This window comes from Pyxicephalus adspersus, chromosome 6 (assembly GCF_032062135.1).
Source record: "Pyxicephalus adspersus chromosome 6, UCB_Pads_2.0, whole genome shotgun sequence".
Lineage (NCBI taxonomy): Eukaryota > Metazoa > Chordata > Amphibia > Anura > Pyxicephalidae > Pyxicephalus > Pyxicephalus adspersus.
Window position 1 is genome coordinate 54,537,563 of NC_092863.1, and position 12,794 is coordinate 54,550,356.

A 12,794-nucleotide genomic window follows, 5' to 3' on the forward strand; every position below is an offset into this window, starting at 1 on the left:
GTAGGAAGGTTGCTGGTCAACAGCAGCACTGATTTGGAAGAAAAGATCAATATATATATATATATATATATATATATATATATATATATATATATATATATATATATATATATATATATATAGCATTTGTGTATTATCAAAATAAATGTAAAGTTTTACAGCCTTAGCTTAACTTAAGTGGCATCACAGATTCTACCTACCTTGTAGGTAGAATCTGTGACACTTGTTTTAAGTAAACAAAAGCAGCCCAATCTATTTAAAATGAAGGGACTTTTAGGGCAATTATGTGGACAGCCTTTGCTGACCTCTGCTTTTAAGGAATGCTTGTTGAACTGACTGTCATTCTGATAGTTGCCAATGCTGCCTGAGTCACTGACTTGGAACACGTATAAAGATAAAGGAATTCTGTTTTTTTTATGACATTAATTTACAAGATACCTCTTTGCTGCCAGCACAGATCCTACTTTTTGTTTTTTTTTGCAATTTTTTTGTATTTTGGCAAACTATATTTTTTTTTACTTTTTTTATTTTTGAAATAAATAGCCCCCTATGTAAGAAGACACCAATATTCTATTAAGACTCTGCACTCTGTTAAAGCTGTTTGAGTAGACACCGTACTGAGCAGCTTCCACAGCAGCTAATGGGAAATAAGGGAATAAAGCACAGTACCAATATCTGAAAATACCCAGAGGGTTTTTTTCTTTTATTTAAAAAAAAATGTATTTTATTGAAAACAGTTATTCCAAGAGAAAAAAATAATACTGCATAACCATGCATTTCAGTTCAGTTTTTGCAATAACACATTGCCAAAATGGAAAAATGTACTGTAATTGGATTGATATTCTACTGTACAATTTTACAAAGGTAATTTAAAGGATATCTTAAAGAACAAAGTGGTCCAGAAGCCACAAACATTTCAACATGGTTTTCCCTACAGATAGATGTTATTATGTTTTTGTATTATTATATTATGTATTATGAAGCAGTCTTCTGAAAAGTCATTAATATCCCTCTGTTGTATCCATCCAATTTGTCCCTTTGTGAGTTTTCCCAGTCGCTATTTAACTCTGTATGCTGCCCGAGAAATGGTTTTGCCAATGTTTTCTGATTGTAGAGCAGAGAAACATCTTGCGCTTTTAGTCAGGGGTTTCGGGTGTTGTCTGCGGTAACATCTATCAACTGGCAAAACGGTGACAAAAAAATGCTGTGATTCCTAAGGAAAATAAACAGTCAAGTCAAAATATAAAAAAAAACATCTTTGAAACCATGTTGGTTTAAAAGGTAATAAGGTGTGATGCAATTTAATGATATAAACACTAAAACAGCAGAATTTAAAATACATATATTAAGGTCTAAATCATAGGGATTGTGCATGCCAATATTTTTAATTTGCAGACCTCTGTGGTTCTTAGTACCATGGAGGTACTAAAATAGGTGGCTGGATATATGCTTTCCTTCAACACAGCAAATAGACACATCCCTGTGATGACTAAATACTGTTTGTTGTGGTCTTTCATGTTCTGTGAACAATCTGCATCAACCCCAACTCCAATACACTACTTACTGTTAATAGGCATCTCAGGACATTACCCAGTCGTATTTGATTATTATTTAGAATTTTCTGAGATGGTTAAGTGTTCACCTTCTGCTCCTTTCTGAACCACAGCATAAAAAGTAATTTTACTTTGGATAATGTATTTTACTAATGTATGAGATTAGGAGTGCTGCTCACCATTCCCTTGGATCTCAATAGCATTATCTTTTCCTCCCTACAATTTTTTTTTTTTTTTTTAATTCTTATACTGGCTTATGACAAGTAAAACGAGGGATGCTTAAAAAGTGGTAAAGATAAATAACCAAACTTACTCTCATACGACTTGTACTATTGTAACCTGCTGTGTTACTGAAAGCTAATGATGCCGGCCGCTCTGTACCATAGGTGGATGCAGATGAAAGAGTGTCAAAGCTCTGGGTTCCAGATTTAATAGAAGACAAGTCTGAAAAATTTCTTGTGGAACAGCTCTGTCTTGAATCTCTGCCTCTGCCCAGAGAAAGACGGCCAGTTCCTTGGGCCAGTTTCCTCCTCATCAGTAGAGCAAATTGTTTTTTCTCTTCATTTAATTGAGTTATTCTGCTTAACTGGCAATAATCTATCCTCTTTAGAGACTGAAAGACACAGAAAGTAGAAGCAAGTTATCAATGTAAAAATTTTAAATTGTTAAATCCTGAAAATTATTTTCAGTAATGGGAATAGCATCGGGTTTTGTTAGACTATATAATCAAATAAAAAACCATCAATGAAAATATTTTTTAATGTCCTTTGAAAACAGCAATATTTAATATTACTAATATTAATATTATTTGGCTATATTTATAAAGCACCAACATATTTTGCAGTGCTGTACATTAATCAGGGATTGCAAATAATAGATAAATACTAACGACACAGGATTAGGAGAGGACCCTGTGCAAAAGAGCTTATAATAATGGCAAATATTCATGATAAAGAGTGATTTCATAAACTAAATATCAGTCTGGGTGTACATTCACTTCAAAAGAATACCTGGTCCTGTCATGAGTCTGGTCCGGGCACTTGTTTTGGGATGACATTGTCTGAAAACCAAACTCAGACCTTTTTTGAGCAATAATGTGCAGCTGATGCTGAAACGATGACTGGATAGCAACTGGCTGAAAGTATATTTTGCAAAAAAAGTGGCAATTGTTTATGATACAAAGTTCTTTAGCGAAATTAATGTCTATAAATAGTTGAAGGAATTGCACAGGCTTCACTTTTTTATTAAACCAGCAAGCATTTACACAGCTTTTGCAAAAGTCTCAGCAACCTTGACACTTTAAAGCAAACTTTACTTAAAGCCCTAAAAGCAACCAGTCCAGATAAGTAGTACTTACAAGCTTCATTAATAAATAAGAAGGATGAAATTAAGAATACCATCGATTATGCACGTGTTTCCCAAAGGCTCCAAGTAAATTTCTGTCAATAGTATGCTTAATCAAATGTCTATGCTAACATTATAGGACAACACCAGAAAACAATTGTGTACAGATGTAGATGAGTACAGTTAAGCTACCTCAAGACGCAGCAGTTGGTGGGTTCTGCCTTGTATACAAGTGTTTACAAATGATTCTTGCATAAAGCTGCATGCTTGTTTTGCCCAAGTGCATTGGAGGAATCTCTTCCCAACCCTAACCTCGAGGGAAATATTAATCTTTAAGCTACATAAATACAACAGGCCAACTGACTGTTCTTGGGGAAACATCAGGTATGGGCATCTGTGGAGCTGTGGGTGTGAGTTTTGTCCACTCTCCCTAAGACTGACAGAATCAAGCCACAATGATTTTTAAGTCTTGTTAAATCTCAGTTGAGCACCTTCAACTAATCTCAAAATAGAAACTATACATTTTAGGCCACCATTAATACCTGTATGCCACTTTTTGACTGTAGAAATTGTAAAAATTAGGAAACACAATCAGTGGACACCACAAAGCTGCACGTTAATATGATTATTATCCAGTATTTAAATAGTGTCAATGTATTACGCGGAGCTTAACAAAAGTCCATAGTCATGTCACCAGCTGTCCCTCAAAGAGGCTCACAATCCAAATGTCCCTACCATAGTCACATCTCTTCACTACAATCTAAGGTCAATTTTGGGGGAAGCCAATTAACCTAACTGCATATTTTTGTTTTTTTTGGAATGTGGGAGGAAACCCAGGCAAACAGGGGGAGAACCTGCAAACTCCATGCAGATAGCGTCCTGGCCGAGATTTAAACCCCTGAGCCATGCTGCTGCATGTGGTACCGTTTAGTGAAACTAAGGCACCTAGGTTTTCAAATCTCATGTGATAATCCACAGCAATGGTCTACATCAGTGGTCACCAACCTTTTGTACTTCATGGACCACTACTTTCACAGACTCCGGACAACAAAGGGGAAGAAACTTCCCCCAGAGTGACATCATGATGCCAGATCCTGCCTACCACCCTGAGCACCGGCACCGGCCAGAGATGCTAACCACCAAAATTTGGTTGGCGACCGCTGATCTACAAAACAGAAGTGTTAGTTGTGCCCCAGAAGTACCCTAAAAACTTTTTATCAAAAAAAAGCAGTACACTGCACCTTGAGCATCGTAACCAGGGCCAAATTTCCCCATAGCTGACAAAGACTATGCCAAAAGGCAGCAGGATGTCACACATATCACACATAATGTCACCAATATTCTTTGTCTGCCATACCATTCCAGATGCTGTCTTAAGGCCTTTCAAAAATTATTGTTGGAGGAATAGTTTACTGTGCACAGTTCACCCATTCGGGGACCATCTAGAATATAATGCTTAGCAATGTAGGATGACTGCTTTTTGTAAGTTTTCTGTTCCAAGGGGTATATTTATAAAATCCCCCCCTGGAAGGATTCAAACTGCAATGAGCAAACCTTGAGACAAATTCACGAGGGAATTCTTTATAAACTTAAGTGTACTGATATAGGGAGCAATACTGCTTTTTTAACTCATTCTCTCTATATCCCAGCATGCCCTGTGGGCTATGAAATTTACTTTTGTGAATTGGGAGACAGGGACAAAATGTAATGTGCAGGGTCATTAGGTAATTATTTAAATAATAAAATGAACCCAGTAAAAACATAATGTACAATATGTAAGTTACTAGTCTTTGGATGTATTGGTTGCATCTATTTTCTTTTTTTAGGGGGGCTTTCCCTTGCAATAAACAAAAGGTACAAAATGTGGTGGCTAGACCTTTGCTTTCCTTTCCTTTAACACCTTTTACAGTTAGGGTTTTTAAGTTAAACCTGACCACATGCACTGTTATACATACTCTAAGAGAGTACAGTAAGTAAGAATTTCACAGGCAAGAACCATCACCCTTCAGGTGCCCTCTGACCCTCAGCATTTTATCTAAGGTGTCACGCTCAGACAAAGTTAAAAAACCTAAATAGGAAAAAAAAATCTTTTATTGGTAAGCCTACACAATTCTAAGTATTAAAGCCCAACTCCAGGCTGTCTCCACCCTCAGAATCCAGCGACCTGCTCTCACAGTGTATCGAGAGCAGTGCTAGTGCAATCACATCAGACATACTCACCCAAATGTCAAGAACACATCAGAAAAAGTGAATAAAAATGGATGAGCACAGAGCCCATATTCAGGCTGAATATTCTAATTGCAGCATGACTGGATTATATTGATTGTATTGAATTTTTCAAGTAGTGATATTGATACATAGGATAAGATACTTTTGCAATCACTTTTATTCACTTTGTGGATCTCAGTCCCATAACAACCAATATGTCATCTAGTTTTCTTTATTCTATAATATGAAATAGAATGTAAGATAAAAAGATAGATAAGATAAATTGGCATATAGGCCATTTCTCCTGTAGGGTATCTAAATCATCCACAGTTGACTACAGTCAAACCAATGACAACAATTTTTCATCTGCAAAGTCATATTAGAACTGGCACTAACCTCTGTGAGATTTCTTTGCTCCTTCAGGAATTGGTTGGTGACACGTTGTGGTGCAGTCATCAAATCAGACAGGCAAAGTGAATAAAAAGCGTCATTTTTATACAATGAGGATAACGATACTCCGAAGTCAGAATCCATAGTCAGCCAGTAATGTAATGATTGCAAAAGTCAGTAAGGATTTTATACAACTGTTAGGAAGGTGCAAGTGAAACTGACAACTGGATGAAGAGAGAGAAGTCCAGGTTTCTGCTTGTCCATGGGAGGTCTGTGTGAAATTTTTTCTGCTATGGGCTAAACCATGTGGATTTTACACCAACCCCTCCCAGAAACTCTTACTAGATTTGGCTATTCTTATAAGCCAAACATTTACTCAGACTTTGGGAGGTAAAGCAATCATCTAAGTGCAATGAAGCGGTGGATCTGATTACTTGCTGTACAGCCTTGGAACATCCCCCAGATATTTCACAGGTTGGAGTCTACAATGACATTCCTGTCTGCTATGCCCAGCATCAAATGCTTTCACAGAAACCTTGGCTTTAGAAGTTAAACATGATACTTGGTAGTGCTTTACTGCATACACAGTTGCACTAAATATTAATCAGCGTGTCGCATAGTTTGCAGCTTTAACCTAAGTATGGCTTGAGAAATGCTAGTACATAAAGTCAATGAAGATTTAAGTATTTTTCACAAACTAAGCAGATGTAGCTGTGTACCTCTAATAACTACATACATTGCAGCAAAAAGACAATCAAAGAGCTACAACCCATAATAAAAAAACAAAAAACAAAAAAAAAATTTAAACAAGCCCTTCTTTGGGCCTATGGAAAAACACCCAACCCCAGACATAAACAAATTAGTAGGAAACTTCATTCTGAACACAGGGAAACAAGGTAAAGAAATTTTACAACAATATATGCGACAAACTGTGCAGTTTTCTTAATCTATCCAAACAAATTACATATACAAAAGCAAACTTTGTTTGCTTTTGAGAACATTATAGGAAAACAGGACAAACATTTGTAAAAAACAAAAAGGCTAGTGGGCAGTTTTGTCAGTTGTTGGCTGATGCTTGCTTGGTTTTTACATCAACATATCTCCCTGCATTTCTTCTGCCACTCTTGCTTCACCATTATGTCCCCCTGCATGTCTTCTGCTGATCTCCATCTGCCCTCATGTCTCTTTACAACATTGTCTCTCATCTGTGTTTATGCCTGGACTCTCTGCCCCTCCATTAATTCATTATTATGCTGCTTCCTTCTCCAACCTGCAGCAGACCTCAACTATCCCCATCATGAGTAAACCAGGCATGTGACTGCTTGTAGGTACCATTTGCAACCATTTTACTACTGAATCTGCGTAAGAAAATGCCTGCAATACAATTTTGCCAGAAATCTGATTCCTTTTCACCATGCATTTTTCTAGCATTACAAAATGCTGAGAAATGCCAGGTAACATTCCCATATGATCAAAAAAACACAAATTTACTCTGCTTATCAGTAGTTCTTGGGCCTCGAAGATGAGATTAGACACCCCGAAAAATACATCACAGTACCATAAATATATTGATTCATCATCTTAATTATGTGATAACATGAATAATTTCTTACAAGGCGAGATTTGCACTCCGATACTGATCTCCCCTACTTGAACCAACATCTTCCATTTTGCCTTCTGTCTTTTAAGCTTTTTTGTCTCTTTACATAATTCTTGAAAAAAATGTATTTACTTTTTTTCTTACTATGTTTACTATTTTCATATCTATTGATGAATAGAACTCATACTTCAGTAATATCTAATTTAAAAGCCTGGTCTATGCCATTTTTTTGTTTCTCGGCTTTGCTGATTACATTTTTGACTATATCATCACATTTTACTTTCCCCCACTTTAGACTTGTCTTTACTGAAAAAGAAGCCCTGTGGATATATTCTCTTATTTTCTTTTTGTAATTTTACACATTATTGAACAGATCCCTCTACTATATTTGACAACTAATTGGTAACATCATGATTTTGCTGCTTTCTCGTCCCAACTTTTCTTTGGGAATTGGGAGGAGGCATAATAGGTTAGTTTGCTATCCAGTTACTAATAGACTGGCCTTTGGTCTTCTTTGTTGTGGTTTCTGTTTACTTCATTAACATTGGGTATGGATTCACCTGGTGTGGTCTGCTGACATTAACCTGTGAATTCCTTGTTTACTGTGAATGTCAGTTGTGGGGTGGATGGGGGTGTATGTAAACCCTCACCTTCTCTTTTTTTTCTGTCATTTGTTATTATTTTGATATGAATTAGATAAGAATTATCAGTTATAGTATATTCTCTAATTTAAACACCGCCATTCCTTTTTTTCAGTTTTAGGAAATTTGAGAAAAGTTAATTTATTGGTTAAAAAAACACAACAAAATGCAAACTATAATACAACAGAGACACCTTTAGTGGAGAAACATTTATTCTTTCTTTTGAGATGGAAACATTTTTTCCTGTGAAAGAAGTCTGCTGTTGTATTTGGTTTCACATAATAAAAGCACATTGATAAAAATTAATGAGCTAGGGCAGAGAGATAATGAATCCTTGAAAAGGATGCTGACATCCCTTAGTATTAACAATAGTCTATTTATATAGGAAAGTAAACAGTTCAATAGTAAGTATGAAACACATCTTACCTTTGTTTTACTGAGCTCTTGCATATAACAACAGCAATAGAAGGAAATAGATTTTAATCCTATCTACATAAAATGAAAACATAATTTAAAGAAAGTAGAAAAACTCAAATGGTTTTGGACAATGACTGCAGTGCCTAAAATATACATTGGTCATTGGAGGGTTATGAGTTCAGTTTTTCCTTTCTGTCCATTAATTTTCAACTCTTTTCATCACCACTAATTATGCTGACATAATGCATAGTAATGTTGTTAAAACAAAAGGAAATATTGGGATGGTTGGCAATGAGATGGTAATCAATTTCTTGCTGCCAATGGCACTGGGATACTTTATCTTGTTTTTAAATCTAACCCCAATTGTAACCCATATCAGAATTTATATTGTCCTCTCTGTCTTATTTGGGAGATCTGGGGAACACAGACAGCAATAAAAACCTGATAGAGGTTCTCTCCATACCTCACACCTGACAGATTTGCTAAAAAGAAATTCAATTCTCCAGGTGCATCATCACCAGCAACTCCCTTGATTTTTCATGCCTTTGCAAATGACCATACAACTTCCCCTCCATGTCCCTTGCCACTCTTATACTCACTTGTCTCCGATCCAGAGGTTTCACAAAGACATGTATAATAAATCATAAGCAAGGTTACCCACTTTAAAGTGAACCTACAGCTTTGCCCCACAGTTTTACTTTAAGGGCACATGTAAACTACCCATTTCTGGTAATGCTCCCTGTAATGCACAATAGCACATATGGGTGCGATGTGGTGCTGAATAGTACATCAACACACTTTTTAGCACATCACAGCCAATGACATGCACTGCCCTGTAAAAAATGGTATATGCACGATTTTTGGTCTATTGTGGTGTACTAGGGAACATATAGGGTACCTTTATACACCTTAATATGCAATGTAATGTTTACAGTGGCTTCAAAATTTATTAAAACACCTTCGGTTTTTCAGTTTTGTGATGCTGCAGCCTGATGCTACAATCATTTAATTTTTTTTTTTTATTATTTCTACATTCAGTACCCCATAATGGCAAAGTGAAAACAGAAATGTAGGCAATTTACTAAATTTAATAAAAAGAAAAAAACTGAAATGTCACATTTATATACGTATTCAGACCTTTTGCAACAACACTTGCTTCCCATTTCTTTTGATCACTGCTGAGATATTTCTGCACTTTAATTGGAGTTCAGCTGTGGTAGATAAAACTGACCATACATGATTTGGAAAGGCTCACACCTCTCCATTGAATTGGGATTTTTGCAAAGCACAGATGTTTGAAATTCTAAAAAAAAAATATGAATACATAAATTAAAAATCTACTGCATTGAAGGTTGCCAACAGCAAAGTAGCTGTTGGACCCGATCTCACGCCTGGGTCGGGTGATGTAGGACGAAGAACCCCGAAGAAGAGACGAAGATGACGGTGCCCGGAACACCGGCTCTGGAACGGATGTTGGAATGATGCAGAACCCGATGCAAGACACACCCGGAGTGCACTACGGGATTGAAGGTAAGTGTATTTTTTTTTTGGCAGTTTTTAGTTTAGTTGCTCCTTAAGGAAAATGGAGTCACAAGACATCCATGATGGATTTCAGGGTTTGGAGAGTTATGATGATGTTCCAGAGTGATGACATGACTGTAAAAGAAAAAATGCTGATTTTTGTTCCTGAATATCACAATAATTTAAGATAGATTTCAGGGTTTGGAGAGTTGTGATGATGTCCTGGAATGTGATGACATGACTATATTTGAAAAAATGTTGATTTTTTTAATGAAAAATTAATACACCCTCTGAAAATAACCCCTAGTGCATTTTTTGGAGCACAAATTAATAGAAGACACTGTCTTATTTTCAGGGAAACAGTACTAAAATCTGAATAACCAGAGTGCTTACTTAAATCTTTTTGTAAAACAGTGTGTGAGTGTGGTTCTCAATGCATATAACATGGCCTTTTCAGGTTTATCACATTCAGTCATGACTGACTTGTCAGTCTGACTTCTCATGTTTCCTGTATATTCAAGCTAACCCTCCCACTCCTATGTAACCCATTCACCGCCCCAGCCTGCCAGTAACAAAGATGGCGGAGGCGGTACGTCACGTATTTCACGCTTGCGTTCCGGCAATCTTTTATAACTCTATGGTAGGTCGCTGTGACGCAGGGCTGGAAGATGGCGGAGGTGGATTTCGGTGACAGTGAGCTCTTTGAGCAGTTAGACGGAGATGTTGCACCTAAGCCAATCCATATACGCTTCGATGAAGCCGAGGACAGCGAACTGGAGTCTGGCGGGTTACAAGAGCAACTCGCCCGCTGTGAGGAGACCATAGAACAGCTACGGGCGGAGAATATCCTTTTCCGGCACACACTAGGCTTTATACCGAGGGGGAAATCGCTTCATTTCTTTATAAATCTCCCCCTGTATAAACCTGCACGGGTCATTCTGACTATGTGATGGGAAGTCATACTGCTACGTAATACTAATTAGTAATTGAAGTCTATTAGTCCTGTGTGTGCAGCAGATTACCATAACAACCATTCATAGGTATACAGTTCTTTTCCTCTGTAGTAAACTCTATGAAGTAATATTATAAAATCGTAAGTTATATTTATGATGGGTAAATCATGCACTAAGAAGATTCACCTGCAGTGTATGTCACTTTTTAGTTTGCCCATTGAACCTTATATTAAAGCTTTGCACCTTTTAAACCTTATATTAAAGCTTTGCACAATTTATTATGAAAGAATTCATATTTCCTTATCATGCATTTTGCACATCAAGAGCTCAAGAGGAAATTGTCTGTTGTGTCATGGCCGAGGTACGTATATTTATATATTGGGTGTACAGTGTTATTGATGTATTACACTTTGCTTTTGGACATCACGGTCTGAGCTTGTGGTGGGAGAGTGGGTGGGATGTGTCCTGAGCCTGCGATGTGTACGGGGCCCATGGTCCATGGCTCTGGCCGGTTTCTTCTCCTAGGGCATGCCCAGCCAGAGCTGCGTACCCCTGGATGACGACCGCTGCTTTATAGAGTGTGTGTATTACAGCTGCTAAATGAAGTAAAACAATATTTTGTTGTATTGGTAAAGCTTGGCATAGCTGAGTATTAAAAATCAGTTAATACAAAAACCCTTCATCTCCAACTTTTCTAATATAAATCGTCTGATGTCTCATGCTTTTGTGAACAAGAACTCCTGGCCAGGAAGCTGACACTCTATCCCATTGACCAGCCTGTAATTGCCAGCATAGTGATCTAGTGAAGGTTATGCCTGAATTATAAATGTAAAGCTTACCTAAACTCAGAAATTCCACTTTACATAAAAGGGTGGACAAGTAAGGTGTTTTTTTTTTTTTTTTAGGGTCCAGCACTGCCCCTTTGATTCTCAATCCCCTAGCCAATCTAGAATGAATGGGAGTGCAAAGCTACTTGACACATCCAGGGAGGCTCTTGGGTGCTCTTATGCGCATGCCCGAGCACCTCGGGCATGCGCAGAAGGAGCCCTTTCGTCAAAAGGCAGGAAAAAAAAGCTGATCTCTGTGATATCAACAAGTTTTTTTTCCAAAACTACGTCACCCGATTTCACGCCTGTGTCGGGTTACGTAGGAAGAAAAACCCGGTAGAAGAGGAAGGAGGAAATGGCGGCGCTTAAGGAACGGGCCCGAATACTGATGCCAGGACAACGCGGGACCCAATGAAACCTCCGGACCAATCGACTGCTCTGCAGGATTGAAGGTAAGTGGATTTTTTTTAATCATGCAGTTGTCCGATATAACACAACAAGTAGCGCTAAAAACTTGGTGTTTATTATCAGACACACAAAATCAGTCATGAAAATGGGAGAACCGGAATCTCTGAGTGCTCCAGTAGAACATTACATACTCTAGCTTTAGACTACTATCCATAAAGAATTCTGCAAATGCAAATGTACCTTACACATGGTGGGATTATTAAAAAGTGGCGTTTGTGTTAAAAAGGATAGCTTATTATCACTTTTATAGCCATAGACTTATGATGTAATTATATTAAATACTTAATACTATTTAAATGTTTGTGTAAGTGTAATTGTTTATTTGCTTACACAGGCAATTCCATCAAGAAATCGAGGATTTTATTTCAGGTCTGCTTCAAAAGTATGAAGAACAGAAGAGAGCTAACCCTGAAAAAAGGACATTTAATACTAATCCTCAGGTAACCCTCCTGAAAATGGAATTCACATTGAATACCTTATCCTGGGAGATGTATAAGTGTTTAGTGTTTTACTTTCTTTATTTATATTTTCAGCCATCCAGTTTTATGTTGGAAGAAAATGGGAGCTCCAATGTGGATACAATTAAAAAAAATAAAGAAGCATTTAGTGTAAGTATTTAGTTTGTGTGGTAACGAGAATGTATGCATTTTACTATATTTGCATGTAGTTGTAGAGAAGACCAGCTTGATACAAATATTGTAATCAATTTCCTTTAACTTTGTGACATTGCACAGTGCATTTTAGTAATGCATGTCTGGTGTTGCAGTCATTTTGAATGGCAGCACTTCACAATGCGCTGTGCAGCGTGTTTTGTGTGTTGTAGTGCTTCACTTCAATTTTATTTTACATAATATCTGTTTATACACAAATGG

The 12,794-nt window shown here is 37.1% G+C and overlaps 1 protein-coding gene across 1 annotated transcript in view; it reads left to right on the forward strand.

The window, feature by feature from the left end:
- Positions 1-12,128: 12,128 nt before the first annotated feature.
- The window catches only part of ZCCHC8 (zinc finger CCHC-type containing 8), a gene marked incomplete in the record, with an annotated part of 13,440 nt that continues 12,774 nt past the window's right edge, over positions 12,129-12,794 (forward strand). Inside the window, 2 exon segments of the mRNA XM_072415838.1 lie at positions 12,129-12,362; positions 12,456-12,530. Coding sequence (XP_072271939.1) covers positions 12,468-12,530 — 63 coding nt within the window.